Consider the following 21,541-nt stretch of genomic DNA (forward strand, 5'->3'; position numbering starts at 1 on the left):
CTGGGCCTCGTCCATCCTGTCACACCATATTATAGCTATGTTCATGTAATATTAGTTTAGTCACTGTTTAGTCACTTCTGCTTATCCTGATCTGAGGCACTTGTGGCCTCTGTCTCAGAGACCTTGATGAGTTTTTTCAGGTCTCATCTCTTCCCGTCATACTTTGCTATACAAGTCATTTTTTTTAAAAAAAAATTCCCCTGCGAAGAAATGATGAGCTGTTACTGGTTTCCTGACGAGGCTTAAATGAGAAAAATGGAAAAATTTTTAGTCTTGTAAGATAAGATTCTTGGCACAGATTACTGGCGCATTTGGATTGGTGCACTATTCCTGACTGCTAGTGCAGAAAGCCTCATTAAACTTTAGGAATACTTGTGACACCTTAGAGACTAACAAATTTATTTGAGCATAAGCTTTCATGAGCTACAGCTCACTTCATCGGGTGCACTCTGAAACCTGTCATTAAAACTTTAGTAACTGATTTCACTGTGTACTTGTGGGAAGGGAATTTATGAAGTATGGAGGATTGACAGCCTCTGTAATCTTACCTTATGTACTGGAACTGCAGATGTTCTTAAAAATATAAGAACAAATCAAGTATGTTCAGATGTGGCAAGCAGACCATATGTATTGAGCAATGCTGCAGGTTGTTGTTTTTAGCTTACTTGTGAGCTGAAAGAAGTTGAGACTTTCTGTGGATAGTTTAGGAAGAGATGACAATCCATTATGTTGCCTGAAAATAGACAAGAGGGTGTGGTCAGTATGTTATATTCCTAGGATGGTGTTTAAAACAGGAATATGTTACTAAACTTTTTCCATAATCCAAAACCAAATTGCACAACTCCACTGCTGAAATATAACAGGAGCACTCCACATTGTTATCACTTTTGACTGTTTCAGCATAGCTTCAAACTTTAAAGTGAGAGGGTGCAGGAAAATAACTGTCATTCCAGCCAGTTCAAAAATGAAAAAAATCGTATTAATAGTATATTTTTTCTTACATATTGACTTATGAATACTACAAGTACAGTCATGTCTTCTAGGTACAAAAATCTAAACAGGCCAACTCTCTTACAAAATACGAACTAAAAAGTCATGCCTTGCTCAGATTTTTAAAACGGGAATAACAGCTTGTTCCTTGCAAGGCACATATGGGATCACCAATGAAATCCTTATTCAATATGACTTTAGTACATTATCTCCAAGTCTCTCAATCTTTAAAGCAATGTTTCAGTTACACTTAATGGTCCGGTTTCAGAGTAGCAACCGGGTTAGTCTGTATCCACAAAAAAAAAGGAGTACTTGTGGCACCTTAGAGACTAACAAATTATTCGAGCATAAGCTTCGTGAGCTATAGCTCTAAGGTGCCACGAATATTTCTTTTCTTTTTACTTAATGGTCCATTTCCTTCGATGTTACACTTGGATTTCAGTATAAAGTTATCAAATTTGCATCTAGATGTGGGAATCATAATGGCAATTTTTCATTTTCAGTGAATCCTGTGACATTGGAGGCTGTTCACTGGTTCAGAAAAATAGAAGAATTCCATTGTTTTGGAAAAAATTTAGTTTAAAACTTTTGTCCTTAAAACTTGAAGCCTATAAAGATGGTAGACCTTAAATACATAAAAGCTACAAGTTCTTCAGTCATTAGTTGCATTCAGCAGAGAGCTAGAATTACCATTCTGGCTATCGATGATCCCTTCTCTTGTTTGTCTAAGAGCAATGTTCATTAGACCAAACATCTGTTTTTTATTCTTTTGGTTAGGTTATTTCGGAACACTACATCAGTTTAAGGAATGTTCAAGATATTTACCATTTAGAAATTATGGACCAGATCCTCAGCTGGTATAAGTGGTGTAGCTCCATTAAAATCAATGGAACTATGCTGATTTATAGCACCAAAGGATAGGACCATATATTTATAAGTATTTGCATGTAACCCAACTTATTAGCATTTCTATAGTCAGTCTAATGCAAAGGCATGCTCAGTGTCTGTTGGGGGGTCAGAGGGAACTTCATATTCTCCTGCACACCTTCCTCTGGCAAGAGAAGGAAGAGGCAGGTCTCAGCTGGGAAGAGGTCCCAACCCTTTGGGTGTTCAAAGAAGTCGCTGTGAGTGTCATTGTATAAGGTATGCACTCGTGACTCAGGTGAGATCTGTCAACGTGGTTATTCTAGGAAGAATACCACATGGAGCACCTTCTTCTTTAACTCCTAAGGTCAGGGAACATCTTGAAGAACAGCTCTCTGACCTCAGCCTGGTCTTGTACATGCAGTGTGGTACATGTTAATGCCTTTGGCTGGCATAATCTTCCTTGCTCCACCGCTGAATTCCACTTAATTTATGCCAACTCCTGGCTGTTCAACTGACAATGGATTGCATGAATTCCAACTTCTTTCTCTTTGCTCATGCTATTACTCATCTCCTTATTTCACAGTGAAAGTCATTTACACCCAATACAGGGTGCTTGTGACTTGTCAGCTAGTTGATTTCCTTTATCCAGCTTTGAGGGAGAAAGAAGCAGAAGAAGAGGAGGGGAGATTAAAATAAGCACCTGAGGTGGTCATAAATTTGAGAAGGAAACTATTTGAAGTTGGGTTGCCTACTGTAGCTGTTGCTTTTAGAGCTTGTACTTCTGTATTAAGGCAGACATCTAACGCCAGGCATAGTAATACAAAATATTGCATATGTACAAGTAGGCCAAGTTACACTTGATTTAGGAACGATAATACTGGATTTCTTGACTTTAAATTCTCAGCCCCAATGTTTCTCCACTGTAGTGTTTGTCACTTGGAATACTCAGCATTAGTTCCGATGAGAGAATTTTAATTTTTTCTTTTTGACCTGGGAGAGGGGTGCATTTGAGCTTAACATCCTCTTTTCACCACTTTTTCGCTATTCAATATATTATAAAAGTCAAAGCCCTTGAATGTGGACAAGCTATTCGTTGTATTTCACAACAATATTTTGTGTATTGTTTTTTCTCTTGGGAAGGTGGGAGGAGGCCTTAAGCAGGAATAAAGCTTTTAGGAACCTCCTGTGCTATTAAGAATTTTTAGTATTCATGTTGAGGACTTTGACATATAACAATGGTATGTCTTGGAAAGCATTTACTTTGTACAGAGTATCTTAAAATTGTGTAAAATAACATTTTGCTTAATGCTCCTTGGAGTTTCATGTACTGTTATGGCCAAGTTAGAAAGTGTAATGTGGGTGAAGGTAATGAAGTCCCATAATAATGCCATATTTTTTTGTTGCCTAACTTAAAAGTAATTGTGCTGCTCATCAATTACAAATTATTCAACAGTTATTGTTCAAGTATAAATAGGGTAGTCACAGTAATACAGAGTATTCATGCGAGGTACAGTAGCGTGCTACAAGTTAATATGCAAAAGATATGCACGCATCACTAATCTTTTCACAGGATATTCCTCTTAATTGCTTTTCTAAGGCATGCGAGAGCAATATGCAATAAAAATGTACCTCATTAATAAACTGGCATTCATGTTATATGCTAATCTTCTGAGGAGATTTCGGGAGGAAAAACTGACAGACAACAATGCTGAATTTTAAATAACTATCTAGACTCTACCTCTCCAATGTATAGTATGAGTAGATATTTCCTTTCCTTCATTGTTTTTGTGAGGCTTGGCAGAGAGAATGAGGCATGGGGAGAGAAGGGGAATACATTATTTATTTTTGAGATATTGGAGTGTCCAGGGAGACAGGTTTCTGTTGGTTTGATTGGAACACTTGTTGGGAGTTTGGGTTAGCTGAGAGTAGCTATTGTCATTTTGCAAGCCAATGAATCTGGTTGTTAGGGGAATGGTTCTGTGGGCTGGTGTGGAAGGGAAATGGGGCATTGGAGTTCAGTGGATGGCAGAGAGATTGGGATTATACAAGAGGACTGGGAGAGGAAATTGGGCTGGGGAAAGCTAGACTGAATTCTTGGATTTGGTGAGGAAAATGCTGACTGGTTGCGTGACAGAATGAGATATGAGCATGAAATATGGATACTTAAGTGACTTTATATATTTACACACTTAAATCCACATCTGTGAATATACAGGTGCTATAGAAATTTGCTTTTCTGAAGCCCCAATACGACTAGCTGCTCCACATAGGCAAATCTTACACCTGTGAGGAGTCCCATTGATTTCAGTGTTTATTACCTCACATAGAAGCTTATAGGAGCAAGGCTTTGGAATGTGGCTTGGAAAAAGTGTACATAGCTGTATGTGTTTGCATATACCAGCATGAGGACTGCAAGTACCAGGCTGCAGCGTTTGCACAGAAATTAGTATAGAAGTGACAGAGGTGTGGATGACATTTCTGAGGTGTGTAATACAGAGGAATGACGTTAATCTCTGCACACTGTAGATGATGGGTGCTACTGGCTACTTCTGTTGTGTTCAAGCATGTAGTTTATGGATCCAGTAGGACTTAGAAGGTGCAATAAACCATTTTGGAGCAAGTGAGGTGCATGCCTTCAATGGGCATTAAAGTTCAGGAAATATTTTCTTCATCTTTGAGTTAAATGTCATGTCCAGTTTTTCTTTCAATATTCCATTCTATGCCACACATTAAGAGTTACTAATTCTGAGTGGTTTTTAAATTTGCTGAGAAGAAGAGACTCTCTTGTTAAGTGTTTGTATGCCATGTAATTCAATGGGGCCCTTATTGGGGCCTCATATGTCTACACTGGAATCAGATACCTGCAGCTGACACATGCCAGCTGACTTGGCTCATGGGGGGTTGTGCTTCGGGGCAGTAAAATTGCAATGTAGATATTTGAGCTCGGGCTGGAGCCCAAGCTCTGGGACCCCACAAGGGGAAATATTCCCAGAGCCCAGGCTCGAGCCCGAGTTTCTACACTGTAGTTTTTATATCCGCTGTTCCTAAGTCAGCTGATCTGGGTCAGCTGTGGGTGTAGGATTACAGTATGGACATATACAGAATGCTACTGTCAATAATGATGAAAGGGAAGACAGTAAATTGGGTATCATCAGCAGATGAAAGACCTTGTGTCATAAATATAAAGGGAAGGGTAACCACCTTTCTGTATACAGAACTATAAAATCCCTCCTGGCCAGGGGCAAAACCCTTTCATCTGTAAAGGGTTAAGAAGCTAGGATAACCTCGCTGGCACCTGACCAAAATGATCAATGAGGAGACAAGTTACTTTCAAAGCTGGAGCGAGGAGGGGAAAACAAAGGGTCTGTCTGTCTGTGTGATGCTTTTGCCGGGAACAGAAAAGGAAGGGAGTCTTAGAACTTACTAAGTAATCTAGCTAGATATGCGTTAGATTTCTGTTTTGTTTAAATGGCTGGTAAAATAGCTGTGCTGAATGGAATGTATATTCCTGTTTTTGTGTCTTTTTGTAACTTAAGGTTTTGCCAAGAAGGATTCTCTATGTTTTGAATCTAACTACCCTGTAAGGTATTCACCATCCTGATTACAGAGGTGATTTTTTTACTTTAATTAAAATTCTTCTTTTAAGAGTCGGATTGCTTTTTCATTGTTCTTAAGATCCAAGAGTTTGGGTCTGTGTTCACCTGTACAAATTGGTGAGGATTTTTATCAAGCCTTCCCCAGGAAGGGGGGTGTAGGGCTTGGGGGGATATTTTGCGGGGAAGACGTCTCCAAGTGGTCTTTTTCCCTGTTCTTTGTTTAACACGCTTGGTGGTGGCAGCATAAGGTCCAAGGACAAAAGGTAAAAGTTTGTACCTTGGGCAAGTTTTAACCTAAGCTAGTAAGAATAAGATGAGGGGGTCTTTCATGCAGGTCCCCACATCTGTACCCTAGAGTTCAGAGTGAGGAAGGAACCGTGACACCCTGTTTCTCCAAACAGTTCGCTCCAATGAATATTGGATGAGATGATGTCCTGCCAGACCCATCTTGCCAGAAGTCTAAAGCAATGCAAAGTACTTTAACACATTAGATAATTTACAATACACTATCTTTGGCTAATAAAATTACTTGTTGCTCATTACACAGTTTTAAAGTACATTAAAGAAATATTAAACTACAATATGCAGATGTAACATTTTCAGGATCATTTTAATTGGAAGTCTTGTGCAGTGACCAATACCAGCTTAATTATCCACATATAAAGTGATGGCACATGACACATTTTGATGATTTAGGATCACTGATTTTTGAACAAATGTTTGTTGCTGTTTCCAAAGATTAGTGCAGAGTTAAAATGCTAGAACAAAATGTCTTGGTAAATGAAAACTGGCAGCATTAAGAAATAGAATACTGTTTACATTTTTTAAATGGAAAATACCACAAAGGGTCTGCTCCATTTTGTTTGTTGTTTAAATGCGCACACACCCCTAGTCTCTCAGAGATACAGGAAAAGTAATAAGATTTCGTGATAAATAGATTTTCAAAATTTGTCCCATAAGACTTGTCAAAAATAAGTGGTCTGGAGGTTAAGCACCTTGAATCTGTCAGTCCATGGAAATAAGCAATACAGTTGATTCATTCCAGCAGAAATTGATATTGCTGAACCCTCAGATTTGTTACATATTTTTTTCTTATCTTTTATCTGCATGAAGCACTGCCATGATTTCTAGCAAAGTCCACAATTGATCTCTCGAATACCTGGGACTCTTTTGTATGCAGTGTTGTAGGTGGGTTGGTCCCAGAATATTAGAGACAAGGTTGGATGAATCAGTATCTTTTATTGGATCAACTTCTGTTGGTGGAGAGACAAGCTTTCGAGCTTACACGGAGCTCTTCTTCAAACCAAGACCTGAAGAAGAGTTCTGGGTAAGCTCAAAGGCTTGTCACTCACCAACAGAAAGAAGGTGGTCCAATAAAAGATATTGCCTCACCCACCTTGTGCATGAGCACCTTATATGTATATCCTCTCTAGGGCAAAGATGGGCAAGATGAGAAACCATAATGTTTTAGCATCATTCAGAGAACCTGCAGTAAAAGGCTCTGTCAGCCCGTTGGCAAGCCATCCTAGCTTTTCTTATATTCAAGAACCACCAAAATGCCAAAGGCTTTAGCAATCTTAACTTCAGGTAGCAGGAGTGAAAGTACTAGGAATGCTGCAGTTATTTCTGTAGGTTCAGAAATACTTCCTACAACGTATGAGGCCACCTAGATTGGTATTTATTGCACAGTTCACAGATGTTGGCTGTCGTGACAACAGCACAGGCTATTGTACCAAAGTAATCATAATTTTGATGCCATAATAGGTAAGTTTTGTGTTTTAAAGCAATAGAAGATCAAATAAATGCCTGTACACCTCTGAAAACTGCTATATTTTATATTTGATCTTTAAAGCTGTTGCTGCAGGATGTAAAATGGCCTCTTTTGGGGAGGCATAGGGGGGAAAAACTGAACTACCAGCCATGGGTTTTGTCTGAGAGGCAGTAACTTCCCTTCTCCCCTTTTTATAATGGGAATTCCTTGCCCACTTGTGACCAGAAGTAATGGCATGCTTTCAAATGGAAGGTTAATAGGGAGAGGGCCACTTCTTGTGGCAAGCATGTTGCTGCAGGGATTAGAGGGGAATGGTTTTGGATTTGTGGTGACTATGGAGGGTTTGAGATTCATTTATGAAGAATTTTTGGCATGGCATTTCATGTGATTCTGACTTTCAGTGAGGGAGAGAGCCTCACAAGGTCAGCAAGGAGTTTGGCTCACTTCATCCTCTTGGCCACACTGCTTGAGTCTCTGGGACTGAGCAGCAGTCGGGGAAGGGGGAGACGGGGTGGGGGGCAAGGATGGATGGCATCCCTTCTTTGGGGTGAGTTAGATGGATCCCTCTTGAAGGATGGATTTTTTCAGTTTTGGTTGGCATGTGAGATGTGTGTGAGAATGAATCCCATAAAACTGAAGGGAGTTCAGGATTCTCCCCATGTGGGCTGGGGGAATTGTATCCACCTCAATTTAGATGATAGGACATCATTGTTAGGATATAGATATTCAGGCCTGTCTGTAAAGGCCTGTACTCTAAGAATTTAGGTGTATTCTTATAACTTGGCTAGTTGTAGAGGTATAAAAGAGAGAATCAAAATCATTGTCTGCCGGTGTAAGAGCCTTCTCTTACTGTGACAGTCTGAGGCCCTGTTCTTAGGCTAAGGCCTTTGGCTGAGCAGCCGAGGCAGCCATAAGCTGGGAAGCAACTGGTCACATCCTCACATTCCAAACTAGTCACATTGACAGAAGGCGCTATTGGGCTGTTAGGAATACAATCCTGTCCTGATAATGCCTATCACCTCCAGAGAAAGGGAAGTGCCTAGAAGATGTAAAAGGAAACTTAGTTTGATAGCATCCTGTCTGGCAAGAACTCACTTATCAATAGCTGGGATGTGAAATCCTCACTTCTGTATTGTTTAGTCATTATAGTTCCCACTTTGCTATTTGTCTGTATAATCTCTGTCTGGTTCTGTGATTGTTCCTGTCTGCTGTATAATTCATTTTGCTGGGTGTAAACTAATTAAGGTGGTGGGATATAATTGGTTACATAATCATGTTACAATATGTTAGGATTGGTTAGTTAAATTTTAGGAAAATGATTGGTTAAGGTATAGCAAAGCAGAACTCAAGTTTTACTATATAGTCTGCAGTCAATCAGGAAGGGAGTGGGTGTGTGGGTGGGGGAAATGGGAACAGGGAATGGGGGTGGGGAAATTGGAATCATGTTTGGCTAAGGGTACGAATGGGAACAGGGACACAGGTGTAAGGCTCTGTGGTGTCAGAGCTGGGAAGGGGGCCACTAAGGAAGGAAACTGGAATCATGCTTGCTGGAAGTTCACCCCAATAAACATCGAATTGTTTGCACCTTTGGACTTCCGGTATTGTTGCTCTCTGTTCATGCGAGAAGGACCAGAGAAGTACGTGGGTGAAGGAATAAGCCCCCGAACAATCATGTACAGGATATTAAGTCTGAACAGGGAATGCTAAGGAATTAGAGTTTACATGTGTGAGAGGCTCCTGGGAGTTTGTACACTCTTGTGTTGGGGAGCCTCTTTTTGGGTTGGTAATTGCTGGGGGTTGGGACCAAAATTGGTTATAGACTCGGGTTGTGGTCAGAGCTTTTAGCCTTGTTCACACAGTACTCAGCAGTATCCCTTCAGAGGTCAGTTTAGGATTAGTTTTGCTTTTTTTCCCTGGTGTTTGGGATTTTTGTAGCAGTAGTACTTTGCTATTTAAGAAGAAGCAGCAATGAGTGTGTATACATGTATGCTTAGAAATACAGGGAATCATCGCATATGTAGTGAATATGAAATAATATGGATCCTGTCATAAATATAAAGGGAAGGGTAACCACCTTTCTGTATACAGTGCTATAAAATCCCTCCTGGCCACAGGCAAAACCCTTTCACCTGTAAAGGTTAAGAAGCTAAGATAACCTCGCTGGCATCTGACCCAAAATGACCAACGAGGGGAAAAGATTCTTTCAAATCTGGGGGCAGAGGGGGTAGGGGCAGGAACAAAGGGTTTGTCAGTCTGTGTTATGCTTTTGCCAGGAACAGATCAGGAATGCAGCCTTACAACTCCTGTTAAGTTAGTAAGTAATCTAGCTAGAAATGCGTTAGATTTCCTTTTGTTTAATGGCTGGTAAAATAAGCTGTGCTGGATGGAATGTATCTTCCTGTTTTTGTGACTTTTTCTAACTTAGAGAATCCCTCTAGGCAAAACCTTACGTTTTGATTCTGATGACCCTGTAAGGTATTTACCATCCTGATTTTACAGAGGTGATTCTTTTACCTTTTCTTTAATTAAAATTCTTCTTTTAAGAACCTGATTGATTTTTCATTGTTCTTAAGATCCAAGGGTTTGGGTCTGTGTTCACCTGTACCAGTTGGTGAAGATTATTATCACGCCTTCCCCAGGAAAGGGGGTGTAGGGCTTGGGGGTGATATTTTGGGGGAAGACGTCTCCATCTGGTCTCTTTCCTTGTTCTTTGTTTAAAACGCTTGGTGGTGGCAGAATATGGTTCAAGGACAAGGCAAAGTTTGTACCTTGGGAAGTTTTTAACCTAATCTGATAAGAATAAGCTTAGGGGGTCTTTCGTGCACGTCCCCACATCTCTACCCTATAGTTCAGAGTGGGGAAGGAACCTTGACAGATCCCCTAGAAAACTGATGGCATTTACCATTCACTTTGTGATTCATAAACCTGCTGTTTGAATCCCTTGGTACTAAGCAGTTAGGATTATCTGATCGTTAGCAGGCAGAGGTTGAAGTAATTGCAAGATATTCTAAAATGTGTGTCTTTTTCAGAGTGATTGAGCAGCTTGGTGGTAAACAGCTAGTAATGAACCACATGCATCACGAAGACCAGCAAGTTCGCTATAATGCCCTACTGGCTGTACAGAAGCTGATGGTTCACAACTGGTATGTGAAAATTTACTTCAGTTAATATTATCTGTGAGAGACTGTGTAGAATCCAGATTGCTGATTTTTTTTTAAATAACTATGATCCTCTTTAGTTGAAATATTTATCTCTGTAATGTGATGATGAAATAATAATTCTGATGAACTCAGTGTTTAAAATCCTACAAGAAATTGTGCTGACATGCAAAATTAGCACTTCGGCTTCTGTTTCCTTCCTGCTTTTGTGCTAATGGAATTAAGTAATCAGACTTTCAAGGGTTCAGTGGAACACACAGCACTCAATTATGCGTAAACACTATAATTTAAATGTTTCATAATGGTCATATTCCAGAACTGATGCAGTATAACCACAGTTTGAAAAACGTCTTTTAACTGTGTAAATCAGAATGGATTTCACTAGTTCTCTATTGAGTTTCACACTGTGGTGTTTACAATTTCACTTAGCTATCCTCTGGAAATTGATAGTCCCAACACTTGTTTAATCTTTAGATATCTTACAAAGTGCATGCACTGTGTTTTTCTTCTGGAATGATGTTCCTTCATTGCTCTCTTATTCTAAGTCAAGGTTTGTAGTGTAATGTTCATAAACAAACCTACATTGACAAGTATGTCTGAATGATGGAAGATTTCTTTTTAAGTAAATTTTTTATTCAAGATTCCAAGGTGGATTTATAAACAAGGGGATAAGAGGACAAAGGCGGTTAAGTTCTAAAACTTTAACCATACATCAGTATTGCTCTGCTCCGCCATTTGAGAGACTTGGGTTCAGTTCCAAGGCCTGACTAGTAGGACCTTAAAGTTCTGTGGTGTTAATTATGTTCAGAGTCACTCACTAATGCCCCTTTTCCTGAAATATTTAAGAAATGGCATTTGACAGCCTTTAAAGAGAATACCATTCAGTGCTGTGCTCTGTCTGGCTGATGATTATGAACAAGGCCTGAAAATCCTTCCCAAGTGCTGGGAACCTGCTGCTGCTGTAGAAACAGTATGGGAGAAGTTTCCTTCCTCTTTGTAGTGGGGGAAGCAGTTTATGTCCTATGGATGAAGGATTTAATCTGTTTCAGACAACCTCTAGAAGTGGCAAGATTTTTAAAACATTTTCTGCCTTTTCATGTTAATTCAAATCAGCTATGTACACTATAAACTTTAATCAAATGTTCTCATAGGAAAATGTGATTTTTCACTTTCTTATGCAGTTTATGCTTGCCAGGTACAATAATCAATCTGTAACTTGTTAAACTGGATGGAAAACTTAAATTCCTATATAACTGCATTTTTCTTATGGAATTCTTCCCATTTGAAACAACTCCTAGTTTTCATGACGAAGAAATGAGATCTTTCACAAGACATCATTTTTTCACTTCATCTTAGCAGTCCTGAAAATTCAAATCTAAAATGGTATTGTAGAGCAGATAGAAAGCAGCATCTGAAAAAATGTATTCTAGACTGGCTAGTACATGCAAGCATGCTGAAATGTTGACCACTAGGCTAGATTACTCACAAATGGCTTGGATAAAGTGTAATAAAAGTAGAAGCTGGGATGCTATGGCTCAGCTGTATGATAGAAAAGAAGTATTGTGAAATGCACACCTATTTTATTATGACTTTAAACTACACATTTAAATTCAGTCTATTTTGAGCACTCCATGCTTTGGAATTCCTTATGATTGTGCATGGGGTTTTGAGACAGATACAATGCAATTTAAAAAGTTAAGCACTGATGATTATAATAGTTTGGAGGTGGAGAGGGGGTGTTAGTAACAACATACAGATATACTAGGAAGAGATTTTTTCAAGATACTGTGCATTGCTGTAGTGACATGGTAATAACAAGTGTATTAAAAAACCAGTATTACATAATTAACCATATAAAGCAGTTTTTCCCTAATACACTCTTTTTAGCCCTCAAGCATTGTTTTATTATAATCCTCCTTCCTCCTCCCTTCATCTCACACTATAATCCTTTATCTATGTAAGGTAACCTATTTCCCCTTGTTTTTTCCTACCCCCCCACCCCCCCCCCCCACGGTTCCTCAGACGTTCTTGTTAAACCCTGGATTTGTGCTGGAAATGGCCCACCTTGATTATCTTACACATTGTAAGGAGAGTGATTACTTTACATAAGCTATTACCAGCAGGAGAGTGGGGTGGGGGGAGAGAAAACCTTTTGTAGTGATAAACACCCATTTTTTCATGATTTGTGTGTATAAAAACAACTTCTGTATTTTCCACAGTATGCATCCGATGAAGTGAGCTGTAGCTCACGAAAGCTTATGCTCAAATAAATTGGTTAGTCTCTAAGGTGCCACAAGTACTCCTTTTCTTTTTGCGAATACAGACTAACATGGCTGTTACTCTGAAATAAATTTGTTAGCCTCTAAGGTGCCGTAAGTACTCCTGTTCTTTTCGCAGATACAGACTAACACGGCTGCTACTTCAAAACCTATCAAAACAATGAGGTTTCCATCACTGTTCTTTGCAGACTGTTCCACAGACAAATAGCTCTAATTGTCAGGAAAAGTTTTCCCAGATATATAGCCTAACTTTTCCCATTTTAAATTCAGCTTACTTCTGTCAGCAACACCCCTTTAGCTATTTCCCCTCTCTTGTTGGTGCCGCCCTCAACAGTATTTTATATAAATTGTTACCACTTAACCAAATTGAATTTATTGCATATTACCACTTAGCCAAATTGCACTGTTAAGGCCTACTTTTACCTTTAGATGTGTGCAGAACTCCCACTTATATGAATGGGATTAGCATGCTCATGCTGGGCACAGTGGGGTGCTAAATGTGTCTCTAAACTACCTTCCTGCCTTCTGCAATAGGGAAGCTGTTCTGGTTTATTCCCGCTGGAATAGGCCCATAGGAACCCAGGATTGCTAGACCAATTATGCTCCATAAATAGGGGGAGGGGGAGATATGGTATAGAAGTGGAGCAGCACATAAGGGACTTAGCTAGGGCTGAGGATCTGCCCCATAGTTTCCACACAGGATTTACAGTTAGTGTCTTGAAGTCAAATCATGAAGACTCCGACAGATTGGACCTTTAAGTATCAGTTCTATCCTTAATGCTTCTGACTTACCTTATAAGGGGAAAGTGAGAGGAAGGACTGAGTGTTCCCCTGGAAGCTTTAATTTAAAAAAAAAATAAAAACATTGCGGAGTACAGTTTGATAACTGGTGGTGGTCGGTTGTTTTGGAGGTTCAAGCTCAATTTTGCCAACACCTAAATAACCCAGTAAAATGAGCAATCTTCTTCAAGCCTCATTCCTCTGTGCTCTTGTTCTGCTCTGACTGAGAAAGCAGTCCGGTCACGTTTTTAGACTCCCTCCCCTTATGTAATGGAATTCCAGTAATTTCTGTTGGGGAAATGCCCGTTCCTCATTTAGACCACAGACTCCGGTTAAATTTCTTTAATCTGATTTGTGATCTCTGCATGACAGCACCAGTCTGTTCCCCTTTCAAATCTTGGGACGTTGCGACAGGAAAGAGCTTTGCAGCCCTGGGCTGAAGCTTGACGCTAATGAATCATAGAATATCAGGGTTGGGAGGGACCTCAGGAGGTCATCTAGTCCAACCCCCTGCTCAAAGGCAGGACCAATCCCCAATTTTTGCCCCAGATCTCTAAATGGCCACCTCAAGGATTGAACTCACAACCCTGGGTTTAGCAGGCCAATGCTCAAACCACTGAGCTATCTTCCCCCCCCCACTGGGTTTAACAGGCAATGCTTACAAAATGTCCAGTATGCAGAAGGCTAGTAAATCAGAGTAGTAGGTGAAATGCTTTTTGGAATTACTTGAGTGAGTTACCTACCCGAGTGTCACAAGGTTCTGACTGTACTTTAGGTGATCTGGTAGGACAGGTTACTATCACTGAAGAAGGAATTTTAATGAGGGAGAGGTATGGTAGGAGTTGACTTCCTGCTTAAAACAAAGCTGTATTACTGTATAAAGCTTCTAAATAATCGCTCTTCAAATTCAGTTAATTCCTAAACAATTTGAATAGCTTATTTACAACTTGGTTAGATTTTGGTTACTAAAGGATTTTAAGGGAAGCAAAGGAAAACTCAAGGTGTTTTAGTTAAAGAAAGACAAAAGTTAGTCGTGGTCAGAAGTGGCTACACGTTGTCATTTTTCAGACAATTCATGTTAGTGAAATAGTTTTGAGTTGAATTTGCATTTTAAAAGAATCGTGCAGTGGTGTAGCAGATAGCCAAGTTATTTCTTTAGAATTCTAATCTTAGCATCATTTAATGTGTGTAAAATGACAGATGAAAGCAAGGACGAGCTGACTTTTTTGAAAGTGAATTAGTGTTTGTGAAAGATGCCAGGCTCACAGTATTGAAAATGGAAGTCAGCTGTCCTCAGGAAAAAAGTATAGCACTGGAAGTGACAGTGCATATTTTTTCATACTGCCCTTTCACTCTATGCCTTAACTATGTTCTAGAGAGGGACCATCTCTCTCTGCCAATTTCTGTGCCTGTGTTCTGGCAGGATACTCTGTCCATTTAATAAGGCCAAGGACTAGCACAGGAATCTGTCAGTTGCAGCAGTATTTTTATGATGTAGACTTGTATTTTAAAAAAGAAAAATCAGAGCATTAACTTCCTAAATTACAGCAATTTTCAGATACTAGCTCAAAAAGAACCAGTAAACATGTTCATTTGTTTGCTGGATGCAACAGCGTGTCTTTCCTGTACTTCAAGGCATAATACCATACTTTAACATCTATGAACTATAAGGAGACTACAGACAAGCAGTCTGAGAGAGAGAGGAGGTAAGAAAAGAGGCTTGGCAGTTGGTAACCATCAGAGGCAAGAGGTCACAGTTGCATTCTACGTGGCTAGAGATAGATGAGGATAGGCAGGCTGTGGCCACCAGAGAGAAGAGGATCAGGAAGAATTTTGCACTGCTAAAAGTTTCCAATCAATACCAGGTATTTGATGTGGAAACTGTGGAAGATACGTCTCTTAATCCAAAGGAATAGAGAGACGTGTGGGATACACCTGTGGATGTAAGAAAATCCGGCTTGCCGACAAAGAGTTCCCCAATCATCCAAGGAAGACAGATGATCCTTATTAGGGATTCAATATTCAGAAGAGTTGAAAACATTCTGCAAGGGAGAGGTGGACAACAGGATGGTGTGCTCTTTGTCTGGAGCCATGACACAAGAAGTTGCTCTGAAATTGGATAGGCTTCTGAAGTTGATGGACAAGGATCCATTGGCCATGGTTCATATCGACATTAATGACACTGCATCACAGGATATCTCACAGATAATAGATTACTTCAGGGAACGCGGAAGCATGCTGAAGAAGAAGAATGTCCACGTGATTTTCTTGGAGAGCCTTCTTGTCCCATGAGTAAAAGAAGGCAGAAGAATCTGGAAATGTACTGCTGACTAGGTAAGTGGTGTAGGGTGCAGAGTTTTGGTTTTTGTGGAACATTAGTTCACTTTCCCTCGGAAGAGGGAGCTTTACAGTTTGGATGGTCTCTGCCTCAGTAGAAGGGGAACTAATCTGTTTGGGAACAGGCTGGCTAAAGTCAGGAGAGCATTAAACTAATAACAAAAAGGGAAGGGTAAAAAGAGTGAAGATAAGAGCACTCATTTAGCACAAGATTTAAATGGTGAGAACAAAATTAGTTGAGGATCCGAAGGACGTGAAGAGGAGAAATTCTTTAATTGCCCCTACACCAATGCTGGGAGCCTGGTAACAAACAAGAGGAACTGTAATTGCTCATTTATGAGCAAAAATTAGCTATAGTTGGTATGAAACCATGATTCGCATGACTGGAATGTTAAAATCACTGCTTATAACCTATTTAGGATGGATGGAGTGGGACTGGGACTGGCATTACCTGCTCAAGAGTAATGATAACCCAGAAGACAATTATCTTGCACGTCCTAACAAATGGAAGAAAAGGGAAGTTGATAGTAATGAATATAGATCAGAAGCTAGGAAATGTAGAAAATTAATGAAGGAAGCAAGGACACAAGGAGAAATATATGGCCATCAGAGTTAAGGACTATAAGTAGGGGTTTTTAAAAAATGTATTAAGGAGAAAAAGAACCTTGACAATGGTATTATCCGTTACTGTATGGAAATGGTAGAATTATTAATAAAGCATAAAAGGCAGAAATGCTCAATAAATATTTCTCTTCTGTATTTGGTCACGGCTTATATGATAACACTTGCTATTCCTCTAGTATCTTGGGAGAGTATTAAACAGCAGGTACTGAAGTGTGACATTTTTAGATCAGCAGGTCCTGATGACTTGCATCCAATAACTTTAAAAGATCAGGCTGAGGAGCTTGCTTGGATGTTAGTGCTGACTTTCAGTATGTCTTGGAACACTGGGAAGTTCCAGAAGACTGGAAGAAAGCTAATGTTCCAATATTTAAGAGGGTAAATGGGATGACCCAGGTAATTATAGGCTTGTCAGTCTGACGTGGATCCTGGCAAGATAATGGAGCAGCTGATGTGGGACTTGATTAAACACCAGAATTTAAGGAGGGTAATATAGTTAAGCTCATCAACATGGGTTTATGGAAAATAGATCCTATCATGCTTTTTGATGAGATTAGAAGTTTGGCTGATAAAGGCAATAGTGTTGACGGTAATATGCTTAGACTTCTCTAAGGTCTTTGAGTTGGTACCCCATGACTTTTTGATTAAAAAAAACAAACTAGAATGATATAAAATCAACATGGCACACATTAAATGGACTAAAAACTGGCTAACTAAAAGGTCTCAATGTAATTGTAAGTGGGGAATCATCATCAAGCATTTGTAGTGGGATCCCCCAGGGATGTATTTGGGGTCCTATGGTATTTAATATTTTTATCAATGACCTGAAAGAGAGAATAAAATCATCATTGTTAAAGTTTTGCAGGTGACCCAGAAATTGTGGGGAGTGGTAAATAGTGAAGAATACAAGTCACTGACTCAGAGCGATCCAGATTGCTTGGTAAACTGAGCACAAGTCAACCATGTGTTTTAATATGGCTAAATGTGAACATCTGGGAACAAAGAATCTAAGCCATACTTATGGGATGGGAGCTCTGACTGTGAAAAAGAACTGGGGCTTATGGTGGATAATCAGTTGAACATGAGCTCTCAGTGTGATGCTGTGGCTAAAAAGACTAATGCAATCCTTGGATGCATAAAAAGGGAATCTCTCGAGTAGGAATAGAACACTATGTGCTGGAATACTGTATCCAATTCTGGTGTCCACAATTCAAGAAAGATGTTGATAAATTGGAGAGGGTTCAGAGAAGAGCCATGAGAATAATTAAAGGTTTAGAAAACATGCCTTATAGTGATAGACTCAAGGAGCTCAATCTATTTAGCTTAAGAAAGAGATGATTAAGGGGTGACTTGAGTAGTCTATAAAAACAACGAGGCTGGTGGCACTTTAAAGACTAACAGATTTATTTGGGCATTTATTGTTTTTGTGGATCCAGACTAACACAATTACCCCTCTGATACTTGATTAGTCTATAAGTACCTACATGGGGAACAAATACTTGATTTGGGCTCTTCAATCTGGCAGAGAAAGATACATAACATGATCCAATGGCTGGAAGTTGAAGCTAGACATTTTCAGAGTGGAAATAAGGCGTACATTTTTAACTGTGAGGGTAAGTAACCACTGGAACAATTTACCAAGGTTTGTGATGGATTCTCCATTAATTGCAATTTTTAAATCAAAATTGGGTGTTTTTTCTAAAATGTGCTCTAGGAATTATTTTGGGACTGTTCTATGGGTCTGTGTCATACAGGAGGTTACCCAGGTCCCTTCTGGTCTTGGAATCTGTGAAAGTAGCTTCACATTAATGAACTTATCAAGCTATTACTGTCATCCTGTTCCTTGAATGGAATGAAGACTCTGTTCTAAATGTTATGCTTGGAATACATGTTCCATATTCCCATCAGTCACCGACAATGAAATGTCTTAGCCACGTTACAACTCAAATGCTTGCCTTCTGCTCAAGTGTGCAGAAGGGATCAAACACACACCCAGATCAGAGACTTCATTGTCACTGTGGAGTTGGCACATTCTCTGCCATAACTCACAGTGGGCAGGCTGATGGCCTAAGCTTCAAAAAAGTAGGAGAGACCAGGGATTCTCTGGAATCACAGCACCCTATCCCGCAAATGTCAGGTTGCTCTGTAAAAGAATTTTCCATCACTTCCCATCTGGGCAGCCAGCATGCAGTGTTCCCATCTGTGCTCTTTGGCTCGGCAGAAAGGAATCACAGAGCACACAACAGCTGGTGTTTCTTGAGGTAGCATTAACTCTCTGAATTTTCCTGGAAGCTAGTCTAGTTCTGAGGGTGGGTGAATTGTGCAAGCTCAGTTAGCCTCCTAGCTCTGCTTACTTTTTTTCTTCATATGCCCCGAAGAGATAAGTGGAGGGTGGAAAACCCCCCTCGCCTCTGTAGAAAGTGGAAATGGCTCCCTTAGTTTTCTTCATGAACACACTCACCTTCATACTGTCCATAGGGGAAGTAATATGGTCCTACATGCTGTCAGCTGTTTGGCAAATAAGCTGACAATATACGTGTAGATGTCAAACATTCTTGGCTTCTCCTTAGACATACTGATCCATAGTACTGTGGAACCTTTTGGAAATGCATATTTGTTTTGTTTCTTCTGTTAGGTTAAGTCAGTGGCTGAGTTCACAATATCTTTAGGCAGGGCCACCCCTAGACCAAATGGCGTCCTAGTCAAGGAGCATCTTTAGTGGGGTCCCCCCTTCCCCATTTGTTAAACTTTTGAATATCTTATTTTTTATTGCATTTTAGACCATTTCACGACTTCGCACAGTTTGCATGCATGATTGATCTCTGTCATATAATAAGATAAATTTGCATGCTAGTATCCATAAATATGTATTTATTCATGCCATACACCTGCAAGGGCATGGCTGACAACATTCTAGGAGGTTCAAGGAATATGTAGTTCTCAGAAAGTCAGGAAGGTGCCACAAGATTCTACAAAGGTCCAGAACATTCTAGAAGGTTAGTGAAAAATGAATCTACATCCGGAATACCTGAAATATTTTACATCAAACATTTTCCCTTTTGTTGCTATCTACAAAAAGAGCACGCTGAGCTTGGCACCCCCCAATCCCAGCACCCCAGGTAGTCACCTGGGTCGCCTGCCCCTAAATCTGGTCCTGTCTTTAGGTAACTATACTAGTTTACCAAGCTAACGGCCACCAACCTGCTCTGTACCTGCTCTGTTTACCTTTCAGCAATGACCTCCTTCCTGCCTTAATGCTGAACTGCATCAGTGACCTCTGGGCAGTCCATGATGTTGCCAGGACCCCACTCACTTGTGGGCTCCAACCCCCCAAAGCAGCTTGAGGCAGACTGAGATTTAAAGCACACAACTCAGGCTGTGTTTACACTATGAACTAGGTGTGTGATTTCCCCTGCTGGCGTACACATACTCATGCTAGCCCTCATCAAGCTAGCAGGAGTATAAACAGCAGTGTAGCTGCGGTAGCGGAAGCATGGCTGAGTCACACAGAGTACATACCCTCCAGAAACAGGTGGGTATGTACTCTGCACACCTCTGCCGAGTCTCCGCTTGCCACTACCTGTGCTGCTGTGGCTACGCTGCTGTTTATCCTTGGGCGCTAGCATGAAGGAGTGTACACGAGCAAGGGAATCCCACCCCAGCTCGTGGTGGTGTTGTGCTTCCAGTTCACTGACGGTACATCAGCAGCAATGCTGCAGGATCAGTGGGGAATAAATGAATATGGTGAAGGGGGACTTATGGGGGACTGTTAAGTGATGGGAGTCAGTCAAGTACCAGTGACAAACTGGAAGTACAGTATCAGTATTGTTACATGTATCGGAGGTTTGGCTCCATTAATTTTCTTAGAAATTATTCATAGAAATATGGATAGACCTGAAACTCCATTCCTAGAATTTACAATATGCTACATTATAAACTGCTGTTTTGTAGAATTAATGGCATTATACTGTATTTTAGTCACTACTCTTACAGACCCCATTATGAACTTTGTCCTTCAAATCCCACCCACCAAAGATATTTCTCTATCTTGCTTGCTCTTTGTAATATGAACTGCAGGATCTTATGTTGTTAGCCAGCCATCTAGAAATTATCCCACATGCTGGCTTGCATCTGTTTGTGATAGTGAACAGCTTAATCATGTAAAGCTGCCAGAAACTATAGGCTTAATTCTAGTAAATGGTGCTTCAATGAAGAATAATGCAACCTACATATTAAGAAAAATTTAACTATATTGATTTAGCCAGCTTCACACAATTTTCATCTTGAACGCTGTCATATTTCTCAGTATTAAAAAACATAAAATGTGTAGTTAAGTGTTTTTCTAATTGAAAAGTTCAAAATGATCAATAGCTATCTTTGATAAAATTAATAAAATTTGTTTAAAAAGCATACATCTAAATAGAAGGTGACAAATTAAGCAAAGAAATAATTGATTACAAGGACATTTGCTCCCCACTAATTAATGCTTAAGGTCTCCATTTTCTTGTTTGGACATAAATGTGTATTTTACACAGCTGCATTCCGTTTATTTGGGTAGCTGGAATTTGTATTCTGCATGTGTTCCCCTGGATTTCATGGTGCATGATCATATTTTCTTTCTTTCTTAGGTTTCTTTCTTGAAACCTAAACCTCTTGTACAACACATTTTTCATGTTTTTGGAGGTCTAATTTGCATTCCTCATTTGCAGTGTGTGTTCCATATCATGTTGAGTGTTACATTTGTACTTTTCAAATTAATGTCTCATTTTAGAGCTCCATGCACAGTAATTGAAAAAAGTCATTTGCTGGCTGACAGCAAAGTAGCGTTTTTCTGATGAAATTTCACTTCTGATAAGTGGCACTTTAAATTAAAGCTTTCCTTGATGTTAAGAGGTCTGATTAAAATTGTCAGTCAGACCTAATTTATTTCAACCTTCGTGAATTATTCTGCCATCTGTATAAACTTTAAAGCTTTTAAATGTTGAAAGTATTTTCCGTTCTATTCAACATGATAAATAAAGGCTTCTTGATCTGTAAAGCACAAATGTAAACTAAGTTGCCTGATTTTAATGAAGTTTAAAGTTGAATTTTTAAATTACTGGAACACATGAATCAATTTAGATGAATACTGGCTGAGACTTT

At 39.7% G+C, this 21,541-nt stretch overlaps 1 protein-coding gene across 4 annotated transcripts in view; it reads left to right on the plus strand.

Moving 5' to 3' along the window:
- The window catches only part of ATP6V1H (ATPase H+ transporting V1 subunit H), an 85,140-nt gene that overhangs the window by 56,062 nt on the left and 7,537 nt on the right, over positions 1–21,541 (plus strand). For all 4 annotated transcript variants that reach the window (XM_077810274.1, XM_077810278.1, XM_077810276.1 and 1 more), the window contains one exon: positions 10,254–10,367. In XM_077810274.1, the coding sequence (XP_077666400.1) occupies positions 10,254–10,367 (114 nt within the window). The remainder of the gene's footprint in view (positions 1–10,253; positions 10,368–21,541) is intronic.

This window comes from Eretmochelys imbricata, chromosome 2 (assembly GCF_965152235.1).
Source record: "Eretmochelys imbricata isolate rEreImb1 chromosome 2, rEreImb1.hap1, whole genome shotgun sequence".
Classification (NCBI taxonomy): domain Eukaryota; kingdom Metazoa; phylum Chordata; order Testudines; family Cheloniidae; genus Eretmochelys; species Eretmochelys imbricata.